Source organism: Columba livia, chromosome 3 (assembly GCF_036013475.1).
Source record: "Columba livia isolate bColLiv1 breed racing homer chromosome 3, bColLiv1.pat.W.v2, whole genome shotgun sequence".
NCBI lineage: Eukaryota > Metazoa > Chordata > Aves > Columbiformes > Columbidae > Columba > Columba livia.
The window spans coordinates 92079342-92103682 of record NC_088604.1 but is presented as its reverse complement, the minus strand read 5'-3'; the positions used below and the strand labels follow the sequence as shown (position 1 = coordinate 92103682).

At 38.9% G+C, this 24341-nt stretch overlaps 1 protein-coding gene across 2 annotated transcripts in view; it reads left to right on the top strand.

Annotated features, from left to right (window-relative positions):
- PRKCE (protein kinase C epsilon) overlaps positions 1–18428 on the top strand; it is a 295161-nt gene extending 276733 nt beyond the window's left edge. The window contains exon 15 of one of the 2 annotated variants that reach the window (XM_005510783.4): positions 15180–18428. In XM_005510783.4, the coding sequence (XP_005510840.1) occupies positions 15180–15326 (147 nt within the window). In that variant the 3' untranslated portion in view covers positions 15327–18428. Of the gene's footprint in view, positions 1–4552; positions 4583–15179 lie in introns of those variants that run through there. The other variant, XM_021298843.2, reaches the window with a different exon arrangement.
- Positions 18429–24341: the final 5913 nt, after the last annotated feature.

Sequence of the window (24341 nt, the reverse complement as noted above, 5' to 3'; positions counted from 1 at the left end):
GTCTTCCTTTCCTGTTACCTTTTTTCATTCCTCTTCCATAGTAGTTTTTCTGGGGAGTTATGTTACATGGTCTTGTAAAGCCTATGCTTCTCCATAGTTCAGGTATGGGTCTTCAGCTCTGAATTTTTCAACTGGACTTGGAAGAAACAGTGCATGGCTATTCATTAGCCACACTTTTGAGTTTTGTTTTGTTTTGTTTTTTAAATCTCATTCACTCTGTGAATGGTTGCAAATATACTCCATCTTATACCAGAAATATACCATTAATGTCCTTCTAGTTTGTACATTATTTGAATATTCTAATGATGTTTTGGAAGCTGAAATTTCTTTCCCAACTGTTTTCAGACTTGGAATGAAAATAACTGAAGTCCAGAAGGTCCTTGAAAAACTGACTGTGTTTTCTGAAGGCTTGCAAGAATGCCCTGGGCAGAGCACTCATACAAATGGCTGAGGTTTAGATTGCTAAGCAGTGACAGTAGGGCCACAGCAGGTTGTGCCAGGTATCACAGTATGTTTGGGATTGGAAGGGACCTCAAAAGATCATCTAGTCCAATCCCCCTGCTGGAGCAGGAACACCTAAGTGAGGTCGCACAGGAACATGTCCAGGCGGGTTTTGAATGTCTTCAGAGAAGGAGACTCCACAACCCCCCTGGGCAGCCTGTTCCAGTGTCTGTCACCCTTACTGAGAAGAAGTTTTTTCTCAAATTTAAGCGGAACCTCTTGTGTTCCAGCTTGATCCCATTACCCCTTGTCCTATCATTGTTTGCCACCGAGAAGAGCCTGGCTCCATCCTCATGGCACTCACCCTTTATATATTTATAAACATTAATGAGGTCCCCCCTCATTCTCCTCTTCTCCAAACTAAAGAGACCCAGCTCCCTCAGCCTTTCTTCATAAGGGAGGTGCTCCACTCCCGTAATCATCTTTGTTGCCCTACACTGGACCCTCTCCAGAAGTTCCCTGTCCTTCTTGAACTGAGGGGCCCAGAACTGGACACAATATTCCAGATGTGGTCTCACCAGGGTGGAGTAGAGGGGAAGGAGGACCTCTCTCGATCTACTAGCCACCCCCCTTCTAATACACCCCAGGTAGAGCCAATGGAAGCAGACTGAGTGACCCTGAAACCTGCTGTGAAAGATCTTTTGCTGCTCCTCCAGCTTAATGGCTTGGAAAAGAATATGAAGGGATGAAAATGCACTGTGGCTTATATTATATACCAGCTCTGCCTTTCAGGAATACAGAATTACGAGGCTTTTTAGTGGCAAAAATACTTTATATCGATATATACGCTATGGTTTACTGTACTGAGGGTTTGTCCAATGTAGAGCTATTATAAATGTCAAGCTACTATAGAAAAAGTAGTAGCTGTAGCAGCTCTGGGGCATGTACGTTGGAAATCAAGCAAACTTTTGAACAGCTATTAAGAGGATATTTGTTACGTCTAAGCTCCAGTGACCTTGACAGTGTCTCTTAAAAAAGTTTTTGCTTTTCTTAAAACCTAATTCTTAGAGTTTCACAGCCTGTCTTGAAATTTTCAGAATAATATTACTCTTTCATGCTTCTTCTAATGCTGACATGAATATGTAATTGCATGTGCAAGAAGAAAGTACGGTTTTAGTACAGACACATATCTTTTCTCCAGAGCAACTGTTGAGAGACAGAAATCCCTATGAGGCACTTTATTCCTATGTTGAGATATTTTGTCTCATATATTCTTCCTGGAATTTTATTCCATTTGGAAAATGAATTTTCCCTAATCAGTAGCCATAAGAACAGGTTGTTGTTTGCAACGTAATTTATTGCTCAGGAGCCACAAAGGCCTTGATAGTATTTAGTGACTGTCTGCTCTCCGTCTTTCTTTGTTTCCATGGTTATGTTTCTGGCTTGATTGGGTATGTTATTTCCGCTCTCAAAGTGCATTTGCCATATTACAAATGAAAGCAAAGGTGCAGTAGATTAGCTTCTTACTAAAGTTGTTGATATGGCTGTTAAGTGTGGTAGATCTTGCTTAGTGACATGATGGGATGATTCTGTCTATCCCATACCAAATAATAAAATATGCATTAAAAACAGCAATTGAAACAGATTGTCACTTCATTTTAATATGTATTGATTAAATTTATATTGTCCCAAGTTGTTATTTACAGGCAAAGCCTATATTTGAAACAGTGAAGCAAGGGTATATTTTGTCATATTCTGCTTCTTCCTCTATCTTCTCCATCTCTTATTAGATTCCCTGCAAGAAATTCTTTGTGCCATTTCTGACAGAACAGCTGGCCAGCTGCAGGCTTCCCACGCTGAGCTTGTGACCTGCTGATGTACCACTGACATCAGCCAGTGAAGCTCAGAGGGCTGTGCACTAGTGGCATAAAAACACATGATACCCCAGCCCCTCTTGCCAGGGATGGAGGAACTTCACGGCCCAAAATTTCTTGCTCATTTGGTTGAAGTCAGTGGTAGCCTCATATGAACACCAGTTTCTTCTTGGTTTTTGTAGAATTAGGCCTGTACAATAACATCACTCTCATATTTCTTAACATGCTGGTCACACTGGCTCAGTGTGGAGCTGTGGGACCAGAGGGAGCTTTTACGCACTGTGCAGCAAGGATGGTCTCCCTGTCCTTTCAGCTGATTTTGCTCTGCCAGCCCTTGAAACGTGTGCATGCAGACAGACAGACTTGTTTTCATCCACCTTGTTGTAAATGTCAGGGTTGGGAAAATTTGAGACGCTGACTAAGACGTCCTCAACACGAAAAAGCTGAACAACTCTGAGCCAGAGAGTAATACAAAGTATTTACCAAAGACTGGTAAAACAGATGTTTGCCATATGTATTTCTTCTTAGCAATTAAGCCAAAGTTTCATTGCTAATGGCTTTATCTGTGCCTGTGGCAATCCATTCATAGTGTGGCTTTATGAAGATGAAGTTAACAAAATAATTGCATTATGATGATTTACTGTGAATGTGCAGCTTTCACAGAACAATAAATTATTTTAATTTTCTCTATGCATTCATAACTTCTTCATTTTTCATTTTAAAAGCTCTCTTTCTTCAAGAGCATTAGAAACAAAATGAACAAGATAGTCTATTGAAGAACTGTATCTTGCAGTATGGAACAGCAGCAGCTGCCGCTTGCCCATTTAGTGCATCTAATGTGACTCCCTTCATTTTGCTGCCTCTTCCATTCCCACCGTTACATCACTGAGAATGTTTTCTGAATATTTGTATGTTCCTTCTTCAGTTCTGTCTTCAGAGAGGTAGAAAGTTGGTGTAGCAGCTAAAACCAGAGACCTGAGAATTGCAAGATATAGAAGTTCTTCTAGCAGATTTTTCTAGAAATTGATGGTGTGGTCCAAGGTTCATCACCTAACCTTTTCACACCTCAGTTTCCACTCTGTGGTAATCTCAGAATGCTTAATGCCAAGTTCTGTGACAGTGAAGAAATATGACTGAGAAGTGTTAAAAGCCGAATGGCGAAGATCAGCCTGGCATTTAAATTGACTGAACGTGTAGCACTTCCCTTGGAAGAATGTTCTATGCTATACCAGACCTCAGTGTTAGCAGATTGAATCTTGATCCTCAGTCTCAAATTTCCTACAGTAATTTGCACATCTCTCTCAGCTCTGCTAGCTCTGAGATAATCATAATCCATTATCAAAGTCTCTCCCCCCTTAGTTATCACTATCTGAGCCGCATTGTCTGTATACAGTTTCCTCGTGAACCTGTACTCCCTTATTAAGTCTTGACTTAAGGATGCCAGCAATGTGTCCTCTTTAAATTTTGTGCTGCAGCAAAGGTTTGAAATAAAATTATTCCTAAATACCAAATTCTAGTGCTAGCCAATGATTGTGGGTTACAACCAGAGTCACTGAGCACTGGGAGTTTTCTTTTCCCCCTCCCCTAAGAGTGAAAAACTGGCCAAATTTTGGCCGCCCTTTGTCAATGACTTATGACAAGCTGGACGCCCACAGTGTTTGGAAGCTGGATAGTAAATAGCAAATACAAATCAGCACCTACAGAGTGTGCAGCTGATCTGTTTGTGCAGGCAAACAGGCAGAGGCTGCACCTGCCTCGTGGGTGGGTGCCTCACTGAACGGCTCCCGAAAATGTCTTCAATTAGAGAGGTGTGTGTTTAAATTGCTGCAGCAGCCATCTGCTTACTGTGAAATATGGCTGGAATCCTTAAAGAGGGACCATGTTTCTGGAGAAAACTTTCTAATATATTAGCCTGAAACATAAGTTCTATAATCTCAGATTTGCTTTCATACGTGACTGCTAACAGGCAAAGATTTTTATTTTTTTTTAACTTTTTAATGAGGGATTTTTAACCTGATGTTGGGAAATCATGATACTGTTTTGGTGGGGTTTTTTGGCACGCCTCTATTTTTTGTGACAGTGGATTGTGTCGTCCTACGTGCAGAATTATGACTTTGCCTTTACGCTGTGGGGAAGAAGCCCTGTAAAATGCAATGTCATTCAGTAGCACCAAAAGGAACTTAGGAAATTACAGGCCAAGTAAATTTCTTTTTGTATAAATGTTCTCTCTTTTCAAGTTTGCTTCAGTGTGAATGTCCCTCTTTAAGGTAAGGCCTTCAATATGGGGAAAATGTCAAGGTAGGTCCATTTTTAGGCCTAATAACCTTGAGGTGTCCCTTCAGTTTCATAATATATTTCCATTCGGTCATCAGTGCATGGCAATGAGCATTTAGCAGGTGGGCACGCAAGGGGCTATAGTGCATGTTTTTGCATGAAGTGTTACTGCTTAGGGGAAACACTGGGGAGTGATCTTGAGACCTCAGACCCTCATGTACCATTGTTAAACATTGCACATTATGTATTCCCCACTTGCTGCAGGCATTTCAGGCATAGGAAAAGAGTGGACTTTCTTCTGAAAGTGACACCATGGTGATTAATACCGGTGTACAAAAAAAAGGGTTAGAAACAGGGAAGGATCTATATTTGTCAGAATGTTTAACATATATCCTTTAGAAAAAGTAAAGAAAAATGGATGTAGACTTTTGGGACTTAACCTTTGTGTTACAAACAGCCATAAGGGTTGAAATCCAACACACTTTTTTAGCATGCTGCCCCTGCCACAGGGTGTCATGAATTATTAATAGAATATTTAATGTCAGCTGGTTCTTAGAAGTTATGCTTTTCTGCCACTGGTTGAAGTGTTAGCCAGGTTGCTGCTGATTGAGAAGCCTTGGCCATTGGCAGGCGATGAGGTTCATAATCTCAGTTTAGGTTGCAGTTGACAGTTGTGGAACAACAGTACTATAACTGCCTGCAATGCAGCTCACACCAGTCGATCTAGAGTGTGGCTGGGCAGGGCAGAGAAGTCTGTAACACTTCTGCCTCTTCCCTTGACAAAGTAAAGGACCTTGGTTTCCAAAGTGCTTCAACCAGCCTTCAACCACTAAATTTGCTCAGAGTCTTAGTACGTAGCTTTCGAGGAGCCTTTGTGCAGCTTGTATCACAGCTTGGAGAAGTCGAGAGTGAGCAGGTAATTTTAAAGGATGTCGGTGTTGTTTGTTTGGGCGAACAAGGTTCTGTTTTCCCAGAAACTGCTCATTCAGTTAGTCTTATTGTTTGGTTTGTTTTTTGATTCTCTTCAGTGTCAGTGCCTACAGCAGCTGTTTTTAGCTTTGATTACCACAACACTAGAATTACAGAAGTTTGAAAGCTACTTCCCAGCACTGCAGGTTCCCAAATATTTATAAGTTAAACAACTTTTATTATGCTTCTTTTGATTCTGTACTGGGGATCCAGCAGTATTTGTTTGGTTTTGTTGAGTCCTTGTCTTACAGCACTAAAATCTTTTCATACTGAATAATTAGGTTCATTTAACCATCTGTTAAACTTCCATTGTTAAGTGGTGCCCATTGGGATGGAGTGATAAGCAGCCAGTGTTCCTGCTTTCCTTTTCAGCTTGCTTAGAATAAGACAAGTTCTGTTTTACTTTTTAGCTGCTTTTATCTCCAGTGCTATTTTCAGAAAGTGATCTAAACCATGAAGTGCAATCATCCTATGGTTACTTACAGTACATTCTTAAGCATTCAAACAACTATTTAATTTTTATATTAATGTAGATAATAAATAATATTCCTGCCTTGGGCCCATTTCTGTTGTCATTAAAAAACAGTGGCAAAACACCAGTTGATTTAAGAAGCAGTAGCATCTGGCTCTTTATCAGACTGTGGAGAGGAATTTATAAAAAAGCAAAGACTCATGGAAAGGCTGGCAGTCCATGACTAGCCCCATTCACAGCTGGACTCTGCCAAACACAGAGTATAAGAAGAGCTTTGGCTTTGGGTTTATTTCTCAGAACCTTTTGTGTTAGCAGTGTACCATGCTAATGTGAGCGTAAAGGTAACAGCGTCTTACTAGGATGTTCATCCAAAACAGGCCGCAAAAATTTGTCAACATATGTCCTTACAGCTCAGCATACCAGTGCAAAACGTAATTCCTTTGACATTTGCACTAATATGCTGACGGAAGCAGCTGATGTGTAAGCATCTCTCTTCAGTAGCAGGACAGGGAAGGCGTTTGTAAGTGTTGAGGAATCGCTGCGCTACATTAACTGCTGCTTCCTCTTGTTATACTGATGTGCTGTTACAAGGGATTTTGCTACTGCAGAGGCACAGACCTTGTACTGGTCCTCTCAGCAGCCTGCTCCAGGCATCATGTGCTTAAATTAGATAGGATGAGAGTAACTTTCAGTCTAGATATTTATGTAGAACCTTAAACGCAGGTCTTGTTTCTTGATTTGCACGCCATATTCATGTTTGCAAAGGACCTACAGAACGGTGATTCCATTTTCTTAATTATGGAATATGGAAAAGAAAGAGCAGAAGATCATGACTCCCCACGGCTCTCTTGGGGATTGTGTTTATATTTGACAAGAAAAAAGAGGAATTGAGTTTGTGCCTCTGGGACCACCTAACAGCTTGAGTTCCTGGCAAGATGAGGTTCCTGCTGTGCAAAAAGCCATGTAAGTGAGAGACAATCAAGAAATCATAGATAATGATAGACAGAGAGATCACAATCCATGTATACGAGATCAAAAATAGGAAGAAAACTAGATACATAGTGAGGAGAGAATTACAAAAGCTCAAAGCAGATCAGTAGTTGATCCAAGAATGAAACCCATGTCACTCCAAACACTGCTATCTCTTACTGCACTCTTTATTAAAATTGTGTTCCAAAAAATCAGTTCCAGTGTCTGGAGGAAAGGTGGAGAGGAGATATATTGAGATGCAGAAGTATTATTAGTAGGCATTCATGCATAACTGTGCAGTGACTTTTTTTTTTCCAGTCTACAATTTGTATGAGTATGTGCATTAGTTGTGTTTTTTTAAAAAACAAACATACAAAACAACAACAAACAAAAAAACCTGCTTCCGCTGCTTTCTAAAAAAGTCACATATATCTTTGTTTTAATCTGTCTTTACAAAGGCTTAAAAATAATTCTTAGACTTCAAGATATGATCTCAAACAATTCAGTAGTCTTAGAGTTAAACTATCACTGTGTAGCTTTCTCCATTTATATCATATAACGTATGTGCTATACCGTTATCTCTCTATGAAAGCCTTTCATATGCATAATCTATGTCAAGCTAATAGCTTTTTCCTTAATGAGCTAGAGATCATCATCAGAGAGCACGGGTTTCCCAAAATGATTCGAAGAAGGCAATCTTGCCAAAAACTCCGTAACATTCCTGCTCTGCAGCCTATAGTGCAAACATCTCTAGTGTGTAACTGTCTTGGAATGATGCTCCCACTGGATGTGCTTGCTGTTGCCTTTCATGCTGCAGTGTTCCTTTGCGTCCAGTGTCACAATGCACATGTCCATGCCTCCTTGTTAGAGAAAGGTCTCAGAATTAGAAGATATTGCTATATATTTATAATTTCATAACATATTCAGAGAGGTTTTCATAATGTTTCTGTAATTAAGTGGGATAGGTGACTGCAGGCAGAATAAAACATTGGAAAGTCAGTCAGTATTTATTCAGGATACGTGGCAGAGATATGAGTCTTGACATATTTCATTACGTCATTCACCTATTCACTAGCATCAGATTCTCCTTAATTTATTCCTTGTCTTTGTGATTGCTTAAAGAATGGAAAACAAAGTAAATCTATTGATCTTTTGCAGAATGAATCTGGTCAAATATCTCAGTGCACTGCTAGCCTGTCTGTATTTGGGTAATTTTTTTAGTGATTTATGGGATGTCTCGTGACAGCCACTGGAATTCTAGGGACATGTGCCCTAGGCTTACCAACTCTCCTGCATCACTTTTTTCTCTTCTTTGCAAGTCAGCTCCATTTTCTGGGTATAGCCAGACCTTTGTGCTAACGTGCTAGTTACCAGGAAGACAAAAAGACTTCTACGTGTGTATTTGAGGACTCACCAGCAGGTGGTTTAGTATGTCACAGATGCACCAGCCCTGATGACTCTGCTGTAATAACCGTGGTCAAAATACAATTTCAGGACAACACAACCAAAAATGGGCTAATCTTGGTTGTGTGCCAGGCTGTAAGAGGGGAGGTGACATTGGTCATCATGACCTTAGAGCAGCTGAGGGTATCAATGGAGGCTCGCCAATATAATGTGAATTAGGGAGGCACACGCATAAAATCTGCACTGCAGAGTACATAACAAAATTTGTAATAGGAATCCCTTTGTGCGTATAAGTGGTATTTTCATATGATTGCTCCATTACTTTATCTTCTCATATTTCCTCCCCACTTCAAGAAGAAATATTAAATTGTTTCCCTTGTAGTTAAACCATCGAAGACACCTACCATAAGGGAAAAATATGATGTATAAATTCAGAAGTTGACACTCTTCCCCTGCCATTTTTTTCACTCTAAAAAAATCCATGTGTTCTACCACAGCATAGCCTATGTACATTGGTTATGTCATGGCTGAGTCCTAATGAAAGCAAGCCCTGGTATGGTGGACAAGGTGGATCTTTGGGGTAAAGGACTAACCACAGGTGGGAAGCTGCAGTGCTGACCTCCCCTGCAGCTCCTGTGAATTCTGTCTACATCGATATTTTAGACAGAGATAACTGTTGCGCTTTAGCAATCAGGCTATGAGCAAACCAGGTTTGGTATGTATAGCTTTAGTGCTGTGTTCATGCTGAAACCATACTCAAGCATAGCCGTAGGGAACAACAGCTTTACAGTGACTTTTTCTGGGTGAGGTTCGTTGCCCAGACTGTGAATTCAGGGTGGTTGTCATTGAACCTGCAGAGCTTTGATTTTGTTTGCCTTGCTGTTTGTTTTGTTGTGATGGTTTTGTGGTGTAAGGATAGGAGAAAAGCTGTGCAAAAGTGAAATACTATGGGTGGCATCCTGGCTATGTAGTCATTAAATGTTTGTACCCTCTAATTGTTCAGGTTATTCCTCCTTCCTACTTGACCCATTTCACATTCCTAGGAAAGAGACATGCTGTTTCAGTTGTATTAGTTTACTGGATCACAAATGATCTTTTTAAAATTCATAGTTCTGTGAATTAGCTTGATGTTTATTAAATATCTGTGTACATCCATAACCGGTTAAATTGTGGACTGCTTTTCAAATACTGTTTTCACTGTCAAAATCTTTACTGAGTAGGTTTTCTCCCCCTTCTTTCTCTTAATTTAGTGTCTTTTCCATCTAATGAAAGCATAATCCAGGAACATGAAATCTCACCCTCTGCTTGAAAGGAATGACTGTTGGTATGCTTGTGAAAACTACTTGGACTCAAACTCTTTTTATAATCATGACCTGCAGTTGAATATGCTGCAGCTCGTCTGATCTTGTTGCAACTCTTCCATATGTGAACAGAGCAATTAACATGCTGAAAAAAAATAACTTGTAAAGTTATTCTGATAACATACATTTCATATCTTCTGAAATGAGACATTCTAGGAAATGCTTCTAATACTGATACAGATTCTCAGGGCGTGCAAATACAGTGAAGAGGCATCAACAGGATAACCAGAAAGGCGGGCCTGATGTGTTCTGCTCAGCACAGTTCTTTTACAGTATTCAAACTAAATTTCTGTATATATAGAATGAGATGTGTGTGATAGCAAGTGCTCATTACACTTGGTCTCAGCTTCTTAGAAACTACTACACCTTTATGAAGAGAGATCCAGTCATTGGTGCAAAGTGATCTCTGCCTGTGCTGTGGTTTTTGTTATCATAATAGAGAGAGGTGAATGAGAGGACAGTGATATGTGAGGTTAGCCACATAACCTTGTGCCTCAAACCAGTTTGTTTGATGTCTTGAGCTTCCATGTGTGTTGAACAAAACAATCTGAAAAACTTGTCAGTGACAAAGGAAATACAAAATACTCAAACTCTGATCATCCTGACCTAAGAATTTCTTCTTGACGATACGGTATCAAACGCGGGAATCATTTGTTCCTTACTGAAGCAAAATTCTGGATAAAATCAAATGATACGATGTAATACAAATGAGAAGGATTTCACTGTGGGCTTGAAAATATATGAAGAGGCATCAGGCACTGCTGTTGGCAGAAAATTGCAATGGAGTAAATATGTTTCATTCAGTGATATAGAAAAGCCAATCTGCGTTTTTGTCCTGACAGTCTCAGACTGAAAATTGTGAATGAGCTTTGTATACCTTAAAGTTCACTTAATGAAAAATATAGCACAATAATGTTTTCTTCCAACATATTGGTTCATGGTTGTAATAATCATTTCTGGCCTCACTTGTATTGGCTGTCTGTTCTGGATTAGCTCCTCATTCTACTAAGCTAAACATAAATCTATTAATTGATTTTGAAAGGATTTCTACAGTTATATTTAAACAGCATATCGTGAATTTGTAGGAAGATCAGGGTAAAATACAAAAACTAGGCTTTTGTGGTAGTGATGTTTTCTAGCCACCACCTGCATCTTTCTTTCACCTCCTCTGAGTAGCCTTCAAACCTGCTGGACAATTCCAGGCCAATTCAGTGGAGCCCTTGAGCTTGCAAAGGGCTTGAAATAGTTTTGGTGAGTTTCTGTGAAAATAAATAATGGAGTAGAGACAAATACCGCTTAATGCCTCAAAGCTGGAGAATCAATTTAATCCTTGTTAGGTGAAATAAAGTCCACTGAGCCTCTTGGCCTCTTGACACAGCTGATGAGGTGCCCAAGCTTTGCTGAGATCCCTGGTTTGGAACACCCTCTGTCAGGTGCCTTCTTGTAGGGACTTCTATGCCTCTTCAAAGGGTCCCTTCATTCACATTTGGTTAATGTGATTAATGGAAGAACTGGCAAGTTCTAACTTTCTTAATGTGTTTTCACTGATGCGAACATCAACTTAGGTTTCTTTTCACTGTTGCAATTCATACAGTGTCATTCAGTAATCATTAGCAGACAAGGTTGGCAATCTTTGACACTGGAAAGCTTATTAAGCATGTTTTGGAGGGTTTTTTAAGTGTGAGTATGTGATTGCAGGTAGAAAATTAGTCTGTCATTGAAATGGTAGTGAAAACAAAACCAGTTTGGAAAACCACCATTTAAGGTGTGCTTATTAATGGCATATGAAGTTCCTTTAAATCTTTTAGTAATTATGTGAAGAGATCTAAGGAAAAAAAGTAATTTGACTGATAGAACAATATTCCTTAGCGCAAAGTTGTACAGGCCAACTAGGAAAGCTGATTAAATGCTGTTCTATGAAGAGATAGTATTTTAAAATTTCCAATATCTTTAACTTTCAAACATAAGCAGTAATCTTTGAATAGAATAAAACATGACTTTGACTTTAAAATTATCATCCTTGATGGGTAATAGTTCGAGGGGTCCTAATTCTGCAGCATAAGTGTTACAACTAATCAGATGGTACCACCGACATGAAGCAGGTCCACCATGTCTCCCAGGATTAGCAGTCACACGAGGTCAATGCTGAGACAGGAGACCTGTGTAGAAGCATTCACATTGCTGGGGGGGGAAATAAAAAATACCAACTAGCCAGCACATTTCCAGCACAAGAAGTAGTGAGTCACTATTCCTCCCATGAGAGATACCGTGCTGGTGGAGAAGCCGTGATTTAGAACTGGGGGTCATGCTGCCGCTGCTCTTTGTCAGACAGGGACAGGCGGCCCATGTGCTGCTGCAGGAGAGCGCTTTCAGGGCAGCCTGGAATTTGGGACCCATTGCTGGAAGCTCTTGGGTAGCTGCTCGTGCCCTTTCTTTCGTGCAGCATTGGTGCATGCTAAACACAAGGTGTTTGAGTAGTCTAGAGACAAAAAAAAAGTAGCATCTGAAACCTAATCAAATTTCTGTGTGTTTGGGTGCACAGCTGTGGTTTTGGGGGTTCTTTTTTTCCTAATAACCCTAGTTTCCTCAGTCATCTGAAATTAAAGTGTCTTACCTGGAAAAAAGTTGGAAAAGTTAAAAATAATGTGTCCAAAAGTCTCAGGAGCTACAGGCTAAACAAACAAAATCCCATCCATTTAATGACTGCATTTCAATTATGCATTTGCCAGGCAATCTACATATGTTTCTCTTTTTCTTCATTGTTTTGTTTATGTTCAAAGTTGGATAGTAGCTGCAGCCTGTTCCTTCTTATACTCTCCTTAACTTGCAGATCTTTCATTTCTCAGCCTTTCTGTTAGGAGACAGCCACAGCCCTTTCTACCTTCATCCTGAACCCTCATGCTGCAGCTCTATACTGGCTCATGCTGTTGGCCAACAGAGTATTCACAATGCAAGTACATTAAAATAGCAATAGTAGCAGAAATGTGGCCAGACCTGTTTTGCCTTAGCAGATGGGGCCTTGCAAAATAGTCATAGCTTCAGGAAGAAAGCGCCTGAGTTGCTAAGGAGGGCTTCTCAAATAATCTTTCTGTTGAAAAGAAGCACTTGTTATGAACTCTACCTTTTGTCTTCTGTGGCTTAATCCACTCACTTTTGTTCCCTGTGATTTATTTAATATCACTTTATCAGTTGGATAGAGACTTGCTAGCATATCCATGCAATCTCAGATTGCTCCGTACTTGTCCTGTTAATAAATTGGGTGATTTACATCTATGCTGCCTAAAAGACATGGAACTTTTTATGAATCTGAGAAAGTAAAAGCTTCGATTTCCTTCTTTGGCCGTGAAGGCGTATTTCAACACATGCTAGGCTTTTAAATCTAAGCAAATACCTTTGGTTGTTGTTTCAGAAGTGTTTGGAATTTGAGGCTTTACTGGAAGTACGTTTGTTTTTAATCAATAGGATTTAGGTACACCAGCATTGGGACAGTTTTTCAGATGGACTTATCTGCACTCCTTTTCATGTAACACCTTCACAAATCTCAGTGATGGTTTTCTGGAAAAAGTAGCTATTGGCAATTAATTACCTTGATAGGCTTTGAGGAATTTGTCATCTTATTCTTTTAGCTTCAGCAAGGAGATAACACTTTTCACAAATATGTTCAGTGTGAACACCTGAAAATAATATATGTTGTATTTGTTCTCAGCTAGTCCAGAGGTTATTTGCCCTGGATAACTAGTGGTTGAAATGTGAGTGCAGTCTTGTTTCTCTTGCACATAACTACACTTCTGAATTTGAATTCTACTTTCAACAAATATTCACTTACCTCCTTCTGCTTTAGTAACTATTCCTGTAGCAAATTCATTCTGTGTGTGAAAATACTATGGTAGGACATGGGGAACAAAAAGACTGTAGATGTAGTTGCAATGTAATGCATTTAAAAATGTGTATGGAATTTCATTTTTATTTTGCAGTATTAGCCCAAATGACTGAGAGAAAAACAGAAGGCCCAAAGCCATGTCCCTTTATGTCCATTCTTTATGTATGAAGTAAATATTACAAATATAAACAATATAAATATATGTACATACTTGTTAAGTCCATATTCCTTTTTAATGGAATTTTGTAGATAGAGGATGTTGATTTTAGTTTACCTGCACTTAGAAAGTACTTGGTTTACAAGTGACAGTCTCTTGCATTTATGTAGACCTTTTATCTACATTAAAGGAAGTCGTATATCCCACTTGAAATACATTAATGTGCTTCCTGACGTATCACTTTATGACTTTATCATTTTACTTTGCGAGTCAAAGCGCTGTTCTGTTTCTGGTATCATCTTAATCTCAGACATGCGCAGGAGGGACGCAAAGCTAGTTTTCAATATGTCAGTGTGCCTCCATTAGGTACCACTCAGGTAATTGTAAGATTTCATCAAAAAAAAAGAAAAGAGACAAAATGTAAAAGAAAATGCTTGTTCCAAATCCCTGAATCTGTACATGCCTGAAATACGCTGCTAACATGGAAAATATGTACAGTGCAGGGTCTCGGGGCAATAACTGTGGGGAATGTTTTTGACTGTAGAGTTACACTTTTCTGCACACAAATGGTCAGAGATAGTCACTGTCGTGAGGTCCCTGATGACAACAAGTCGGCCTCCCCAAGGTTGTTTCTAATTAATACATCTTATCCCAACCACAGCATGGATGTTTGTACTTTGTTTGCCCAACTTCACTGCAAGACTGAGGTTCTTTAGACTTTGGTGGTAAAATCCTGAGGCCACTGAAGTTAAGAAGAATTTCTGAGGTGGATTTCTCTGGTGCCAGAATTTCACACTTTGCCATGATGCTTTGGACAACATTTGGCTTCATTAGGAAATCTGAGTTGCCAATGCGGAGCTCAAGGATTTTGGACTGAGAGCTGTTGCGAGGTTTGCATCTGATTTTAAAGTTGAGTGTAGCCAGATATAAAGAAGCAGTTAACTTAGAGTTGAAACAGTAGACTATTGTGGGGCAATCAATTAAATCAGTTCACTCTGTGCCTCTGAAATGAGATATTATGTTCAAACCTAAGAGGGAACAGCCATACCACCTACTATGCCAAAGCCTTCTTTAAACTAGGCCTAATCTCAGCTTCCTGCTTTATCATCATATTGCTACTTCTTCGCCTGTCAGAGACCTGGTAGCCTCTGGGAACTCATTTTTAGTACTGCTTCTGTGGCCTCTCCTGAACTCATTTCTAGTACTTGCTCCTGTAGCTTCTCTCATACATCTGTTATTATTTGTGTGAAGTAGCTCCTCTTTTTTTTCAATCATTCCAGAAAATTCAGCTTTTTTTGGGGGGACGGAGAGGAGGGAGAGCAGTTTTTATTTTACTGTGCTGTTTTACCATTCACCTTATTTGTATTTTTCTTCTCAGAAAACCAAAAGGGATGTAAATAACTTTGATCAAGACTTTACACGAGAAGAACCAGTATTAACGCTAGTGGATGAGACAATTATAAAACAAATCAATCAAGAAGAATTTAAAGGGTTCTCTTATTTTGGAGAAGAGCTGCTGCCATAGACAACATTAGGCTGACAGATGAATAATGCTGCAAGAAGTGATTCTGAAGAGATCATCAAATTACTGAGACTCAGTAGATCAAGAACTACTTCTCTTACCCTGAGCCCATATCCCCAGTTAAAGTATATATTTATTGGGTTTTTTTCTTCATTTAATCTTCTGGCCTGAAAGCACTCTTAATTTCTGTCTCACAAAGCAATGCAAAATAATTTTGTATCAGAAATTGTAGATGTAACACACTGCTGTGTATTTGCAGCTTTTCTTTTATTCCTGAGATCTCCCCAGAGGACAAATTTGCATCTTTTCCATGGAAAATGAAGCCATGCTATTAAAAGTGATTTAACAGATCACATTCTGTAATCATCATATATATTTAAGCCAAGAAGGTGAGAACTCTCTTCTGCAGTGGTGGTTATGGTGAGATCTTTACTCAGATGTGGAACAAATAAGTAGTATGTTGCCCTTTGGTAAGCAAAGAAGTCTGCCTTTTTGGAGGTGTAATCCTCAATTATGAATTTATTGTGGTGAGATGCAAACTTAAATAAAGCTGTCCAGAAAAAGAAGCACATCAATTCAGGCTTTTGATGAAGCTCCTTGTGCCATTTGTGGAAAACTCTTGGGAATAAGAAGAGTCACAAAGGTAACTGAAATTTTAGTTAAAGCAGGAAATAGAAACTATATGGATAGTTACTGAAGGGCTAAAGAATAAAAAGCCTGTAGTACTCTAACACAGCTATACATAGGCATTTTACAATTTTTCAGGCAATTGGGTGTACTATCCGTGTTACCAAATTTACTATCCGTTTAAATGAACCATTAATGTGATGGCAAGCTTGCAAATGTTTACGGTTAATTTTACATAAAAAAATAATTCTAAACATTCTACATTTGCCTTTTCCATTGTAGCTAAGTTGGTAAATAATTTCTTATTTATATTTATTTTCTCAGCAGTGTGTTACTTTTGCACACTTTTACGAAACCATAATACTACTGTGTTTGTTGTTTTTAATGTTTAAAATCTAAAGATAAATCTGCTTTTAGAAGACACAAAATAAGGCTACACATGCATTATGTGGAAGTGTGTTAAAAAACTGAAGATCAAACATTCACAAACTGACATTATTGAAAGTTGTAAATTGAATTTTTTTGTGTATGAATTGAAATGGTAACTCATGTGGACAATATTGCTAATGTGAAGTTACCTCCTGTAGATACGCTAACAGTGTTATTTACTTATATTTCCAGGAGTACCCTGTGGTTTGTTTTTTATTTTTTTTGTGTACATGTATCGCTGAGGTCATTTTATTATATATTTTACTGGACTGAGTGAGCGGTCATTGAAATCCATTTTAATTGTTGCACATGGATTTCCAGCTGCACAAAAATATATATACTTGTGATTGGCAAAGTGGCACTAAAGAAGCTTTTTTGCCTTTTGTACAGGTGAGATTTTGTATATAGTGTTTGCTGCAAGGCCTGTGGAATTCATTGAATATAGAGGTATCAACTGCTGCATGTTCAGGCATACTATTAAAATGTTAGTCTATGAAAGAATAATTATAATAATGTCCATGTGCAATACTCTTGTATGTGTATTGGTTCAAGTTACTGTCGGAAAGATGAGGTTTTTTTGTTATAAAAGATGTAGACATATATTAAGCTATACTAAATCTCTTGTATAGTTCTCTTCAACTCTATTATGACATGATAGAGCTCGGAAAGAGAAAGGAATGTTGCAAATCGTGGTGGACAAAGTGTGAATCATTGGCTTTAAGAGATAATCTCGGTCTCAAGCAGATGAGTTAGTTTGTGTCAGTTTCGCGTCTGGCTGCTCATGGCCTTTTACTGATGACAACATTCAGTTCCATTTTGTTTTGTTTTTAAAACTCAGGTGTAATTATTATATATATTCTTATGATGATTTCAAAATATTAAATATTATGATATATCAATTAATGTGTTGTCTGGCCTACAGGTGTAATAATGGATCAAGCCTTTAGTTTAATTTAATTTATCTTCAGTAATCTTTTGTACTGGGAAAAAACTAGCTTCTGGAGCTGAGTACCAGCACAGAAACATCTTAATGATTGCATCATCTCAATGTTTAAATTTCTTTCTCTTCTAAAAATATATTGTAGAACTGCCCATCAATTTGTGTCTCGCCACTGGCTCTCTTTATTTCTCATCGCGGTTAGCTTTTGACATCCAGGCAAGACTGATCACAATGCTAAAGCGTTCTTTTCCGTAGGTGAGTAGATGGCTAGGAAGACAAGTTATCGGATAGTGCACTACTGTTTGTACAACAAGAGGCCTTTACACAAAACTCTGAGCATTTATTCTGAAGGAATAAAAGCATCCCATAAAGCTTTTGTTAGCCAGCTAGGTTGTCTGTACTCCCATTTCTCTAACCTAAAGAGAATTAGCAAATGTTTGTATTTCAAGAGGCCTCAGCACCTGCAGTGTTTGGTAGGATGCTAAGAGCAAAATCAAGGAGATCAAAACTTTTGCATGGGCAGATATTTCTTCAATATAAATAGTTAGATCCTCTGCATCGGGCTTACATCAGAAGGTTTGTCGGTTGCCCTGAACATTTTTTAAAGATAACTCTTAAAAATGGACATTCTGTTACATTTCTGCCTGTTCTGTAAAATCTTTCCTGTTCCTTCTTTGTAAAATGAGTGCAAAATGCCAAAAATATTATTAATAATAATAATAATTATAAAGTACCCGTTGTTTCTTGTTTTTCCTCCCAAATAGACTTTATTAAGAGATACAAACACATTTTTCTCCATAGCGTGAAAAATAATTCTCTCCAAAAAAGGCTTACAACTTACCTCTTTTTAAATTATGTGCAGAGTTGTTCTGGCTAAATATAAAACGTATTCAGTTGGGGGGGTAGTTGTTTTGTTTTGGTTTTTTTTTTTTATTGTGAGGATTTATTTGTACAGAATTTTTTTTTCTTATGGATGTAATTTGAATCTCTTGCCATTCATTAGTGTTATTTCATCGTAAACATTATTACTGTGCCAAATGTACTGTATTCAAAAGGATGTGAATGTGTATTGTTTCGGAACCTAATAAATACAATGATGTTAAATCTTATGTTTTTCCCCTAAGTTTTCCTGAGTGTTTCCTAATGAGGAAGGAACAAAGATGGAGGATGAATATTTTTCCTGTTACATGTTGTGCAAAATACCGTGAGCTTGTCTTTTAGGAGTGGACATTTTGCAAAGGCAGGATTTGCTAACAGGAGCCTCATCTGAGACACACTATACACAGGTAACAGTGAGTGAACGCTATTTATCTCGGGCAATATAACATTTACCTTAAAAACGCCAAGCAGGTGAGTTTGCAGACTTTTAATTACCAGTCACAGAATGGTCACTGAGTTCTGACTGATTCCAGCATTCTGCTTAGCTCCATTATTAAAACTTACCTCAGTAGGGCGCTTTGTGTGCAAACATGTGAGACTGCTTTAGTCTTTAACTGGATTGATTAGAGAGATTAATAGTATGCATAAGTTTAATTAATTAATTAGGGTCATAGAGTTTATTGAGTTATTTAACTTAATCTGTCAATGTGACATTATCCGAAATATTTGAATACTTCATCGTGTTTCAATTTGCACCTTAAATACTTTCCATTTTCATGGAAAAAATTCTTCTGTTTCAGTAGATCATCTATCAGCATACTCTGGCAGTAATTCCAGTTAACAATCTCCAGTTAGTATACCTAGCTAGTAGATATACTAACTAACCTTAAAAAAAATAATAATAATTTGAAGAATACTTTCAAATTACAGCTTTTGCATAAAATTCCTTCATCCTGAGTCTTCTCAAAGTCACTGAACGTGTTTGGAGCCTGTGAGCCTATTCCAAATCCTGTGTGTTGACAGCATTAGCATAAGCTTTGTCACACAGATTCTGCCAGTTAAACAGCTGTGTAACATTTGATTTTCTGGGTGTGTTTTGCAACCTTAAAAGCATATGAAGAACTTAACCATCATCTTGCAAACAATGAGTATCTCTGGTCTCCAAACACATCAATCCATGTTGTGTTTTCTTGTAATGCTGCAACTGATGTCTATTAAGAAGAGTTTTTATACTTACCGGTGGACTGCAAAATTTGGAATGATGGCAGTCTTTTGAAGAGGAATGATTTGCAAGTCCGGTTGACTGTCCGTGCTGTAAATGTGGTACCAAAAGTACAGAGAGAGAATCTCAGCATGTACCCGTCTGCTTCTGTGGCCTTCCACTCAAGGGATGACAGATCACTTTACCGTCAAAAATGTTTTTAGCTTCCTAGTAGTCCGGTCGAGTCCATGAGTAAATCAATATGATAAGCGCCTGAACAAACTGATCAAAATCAGAATAATTATCCAGTGGTGAACTGAAGTGTTGAATAGGTTGACATATCCTAACAGAAGCTATGGAAATTCGATTTGGGTCTTCACCTATATGTCCTGTTTAAGCAAAAAAGTGTTTGAATTAAAAACACGTGGAATGAACGTGCCTCATCCCAAGCATGAGGAGAAAATGAGACTGTATTAGATCAGAGTGGACCTTTTTTAGAAACAAGAGACTTTCATCTGAGTAACAAAAATAAGGTATTCATACAAACAAAAGAAGGTATGAGCAGCCATACTGGGTCAAACTAAACATAACTCAGGTTGCACTTGGCAATGGTCATTAGCTTAAGCAGTAATGTGCACTGATCAGAAATCGAGAAGTCAGTTTTGATTGGATAACAAATAGAAAATACCTGTGGAAAAAATCTGAGAACAAGAAAGCGTGAGATGGTATTCTACCTGCAGCAGTTTGACTCTGTGATGTTATGAAGTAGATGGTCATGTCTGTATTTATAGTTAATATCTCTGAATTAACTCTCATTAATCAGTTTTTGAACAATGTCAAGTTCTGGCATGCAACACATTCTGTGGGAAAGAGCTACACAGCTTAACTAATCACTGTATTAAAAATTCTCTCCTTTTGTTTATTCTGACTTGGCTGTGATTTCATTTTATGCTACCTGGTTGTTTCTTTGAAAGAGGATAAATAATCATTTGCTGTTCACCTTTTCCATGCCACTCAGAATTGTATAGGTCACTGATACATCCTCAGAGAGTTATTTTCAGACTGAGAAGTCTTCCCCTGTCTGTAAAAAGGCTTCATAAAGATACAATATATTTAGTCATCTGTGTCAACTTTGTCTGAATCTTTTCTGGTTCTACTGTATCCCTTTTGAAGATGGGGAGTAGAATGACATATAATATTCAGTATGTGGATGCAATGTGGATTATTACAATGACTAGTGTGTTCTGTTTTGTTTTCTGCTACATTTTTACAGTTTTTTTTCCTTAATCTAAGTTTGTTCTCAATTATTTCACAGGCCTTCCCAGATTAGTGTCAGTTGTAAATCTAATATGCATGCTCTCTATTAGATTCTCCAGTCATCATGAAAATAGGTTCTGCCCGGGACATAATGAAAATAGGAATTTAACCAAAAGGCTGCTTCAGGGCAGGCTTCCATTTTAGCAGTAAAACTGTGATGGTTACCTGCTCAGTATGGTTTTCCCACTGCTTATGTACCCCCAATATATAGCTATGTTTAGACTGTCTTTCCCTACCTTGCTTATTAGAACATTGCGCGCAATAAATATTTTTCCAAAACCAAGATATAGGATGTGCTCTGCTACCCTCCCATCAAAACAGGCTCTTACTGTATTCTCAAATATCCCTCCTTTTGACACATTAGCTACAATGAAGGCAAGAAAGATAAAGGTTTTCTTGGCACATTGGGAAAATGTATATATGTGCCAAAATAGTTTCCACTCCATCTTTCCTTTTACCTCATCGTTGCTGTGGAAGCAGGAGATAAGAGCAGCAGCCTGAGGTGGAACACAAGCTGCCACTATAAATATTGTGAAATGATTATGCAAGACTGTCCAAAATTTGGAAAAGCATTAAAGAACTTTCACATTTGTACACTAATCATTAATCCTTGGAAAATAGGAAGAAGGTCAGTGACCTGGAGTCTACTGCTGATTTGGGCACTGGATTAAGAACTGAATTGAGCATTGCGTGCACTTGTCATCACCATCCAATACTATCAGTTTGAACTAGTGCCTTATGTACTACAGGAGGCAACACGAAGGTAAGACTAAATCTGCTAGTAACAGCAAGAATTGATGGCAGGCTGATGCTCATGTGTTCCAATGTACATTCTCTTTTCTCTAAACCCATCAAGACAAAATGTTACCCAAAGGTGCCATGCATCTAGGATTGGTGTCACAAGTGGAAAGGAAAGAACAAGAGTCCTGCTTTTGGCATACATGAGCTGTTAGTTTGGTCACCTTCTGTAGCTGTACTCTTGACAACCTTTTAGGAATAGGCCAGATATTTCTGGAGTGGCAATAAATACATCCCTGTTCAAATATGTCCATCGGATGGTGACAATTACAAAGAGGGAGAGACTTGAATATCAACACAAAGAAGTGTGTCTAAATGTCAGAAATGCGCTTGTTACTTGTGCTTTCACACAGGAAAAAAATGAGAACAGTTACCTAAGCAACCTTCTGCTTTCATTGACAAAAGTGGCATGGAGCTTGAGACTTTGAAATTATGCAAAGAGGGAGATACTTTTGTGGCCATATCACAAATCAGCAAACTGAAACAAGGTGCTATGATGATGATTTGCATGTTAATGTGTTAGCATAAAATCAGCAGAAGTGCTAGGAAAAGAGCATGAGTGCAGCCAATCAGTGCTCTCACTGTACTGACATTTCTGAGCAGTAGGTGTTTTCAAACCATGCTTAACTAAATACCTGGTGGTGGTCTCCCAGGAAAGGGACTGGAGTCCTCTTCATTCCTCTTTTCAGTTGCTAAGCCAAAAGACAGTCAAATGTTGTGTGCAATTGGATACAGTAGTTGATGTACAAGGGTTGTGGTTGTTTGGTTTTACAGTGGGATAATATTTTTATTGAAACATGGTCACACCCAGGCAAAGTTTGAGAACCTCTGTGTTCTAGGAAAGCTATTTACACAGTCTTTGCTACATCAAAAAAAGAACATTTTCTGTTGATTTCTGGTTAATGAGCAGTGAAAAGCAGGCAAAGATATCAGGCACAGGGAGGCACATTTTTCTAAATAATGATGTGGTTGATTAAGGTGAGCCAAAGAGGGCCAAAGAGATTATGCAAATCTCACTTAGGTAAATGTTTATGTTAGGGTGGGGATCACTGTCCTGTTTAGAAGCAAACTTAAGACCTTTAAACTTTATTTGTTGGGATAATGCGGAGACATTTTTTCTTTGATTAAATGATACGCTAACCCCTTACATTCTAGTGTATTGCAACTGCACTCTTACTGTCCTTCCATTAAGGTCAGGAGCTGAACTTCCCAGATCCTGAATTCTGCACTTTTGAGGCCTGTTCAGGGTTTATGATGCTGCTCGACTGAAGTACAGGGTTGTGTGAAATCTCTCAAAGACCACCTCCGACCTGAGGCACTGGGTAACCCCAAGATCAGTTCTCCTGGGGTGCAGGAATCTTGCTAGTGTTCTAGAGCAGATTTTTTTCCACTTTTCCATTCCCAAATACAGGGCCGACTTTTTAAGCAGGTGTCACTACACAACTTTGTGGGCACTCTGAAACACAGTCTATGATGCATGATCCCATCTGAAGCATCTCTGGTCATAGAACAGCCTGCTAAAATTGTCAGTGTGTTCAGTCTACCAAATGTGGGCCATAAAGTCCTGATCCAAAGTCCACGTTACAAGGAGTCCTTCATATTGTTAATTGCATAGTCATCTTGCACTGTAGATGTTAGATTACTGTGTTTCTCATTTGCTTGCTCAGGGATAAAAGTAACACACCACAGGAGTATTTTGTAGTGGGTAATAATACAGTCACCATGTACTTGGTTGACCCACTCTGAGAGGGTCTCCAGCTGAAAGACTTCAAATATGAGAGCTTTACTGATGTTTTTGTTGTTAGTAATATCCCTGCCTGTGTTGGGAGAAGAGTCTGGGGGATGAAGAGGAGTGGAGACTATTAATTTTCATTTACTGAGCTGTCTAGCAATAATTTGAACCACCCACACAGCTGAATAAGTTGATTTCAGAGCCAGGGAGGTTACCAACACCAATAAAAACACAGTTGTCATACAGTTTAGACACTATGCATGGGCAAAAAAACTCCTCCTATATTACTCACATGCAAATAGAAAGTATTTCTATAACCTCTGACCCTGCTTGTAAACAGCAGATTCCAGGAATTCTGCTGGAAACCATACATTACTAAGGCAAAATTGTACTTAGCAATAAACATGCTTTCCTCAGTGCAAGAATCTGGAAGTGGAAGAATGCGAGACCTTGAGATGCACTGCTGATTGTGGGGAAACCGCGGAGGCCACCTCCTGCCCGACAGCTGGGAAAACACCCACCCTTGGGATCTCCTGGTGGAAATATGTAACCCAGAGATGTTGTTGTGCGTGAGCCCCTCGTTAACACGCTATCAGGCATCTGCAGGTGGCGGCTGTGCTGTGCCAAGGGGGAGAGGACACGCGATTCGAGCTTGCTCTGGCATGAAACGGGAAGTCGTCAAAGGAATTCAAAGAACTGAGTGGAAGGACAGGACGGTTATTTTAATGGCAGCAGAAGGACCGAGGAGCAAGTAGGTGAGAATGGGAAAGACAGAAAATGCAGCAGCAGTCCAAAATGAAAAACGCCCTTGGAATGGGGAAGATGTCCAGTGATCAAAGAGAACAGTGAGAAGATTGCTGAAAGTTGATTGAGGGAGGAAACGTGCATCTTGGATAGAAGTTAAACATAGGACTGAACATAAAGAACTCAAAGTGGATGTCTGTGCTTGAAGACATGCCCCAAGGTATGCCCAAGCTGCTTTTAAAATAGCTAGCGTGGGTACCATTACCTCAGCAGTGCGGCCTCATGGTCAAATATTTATTTAGCACCTGAGGAGGGGAGAATTCAACATGGCTGCTGATTACATTGCTATGA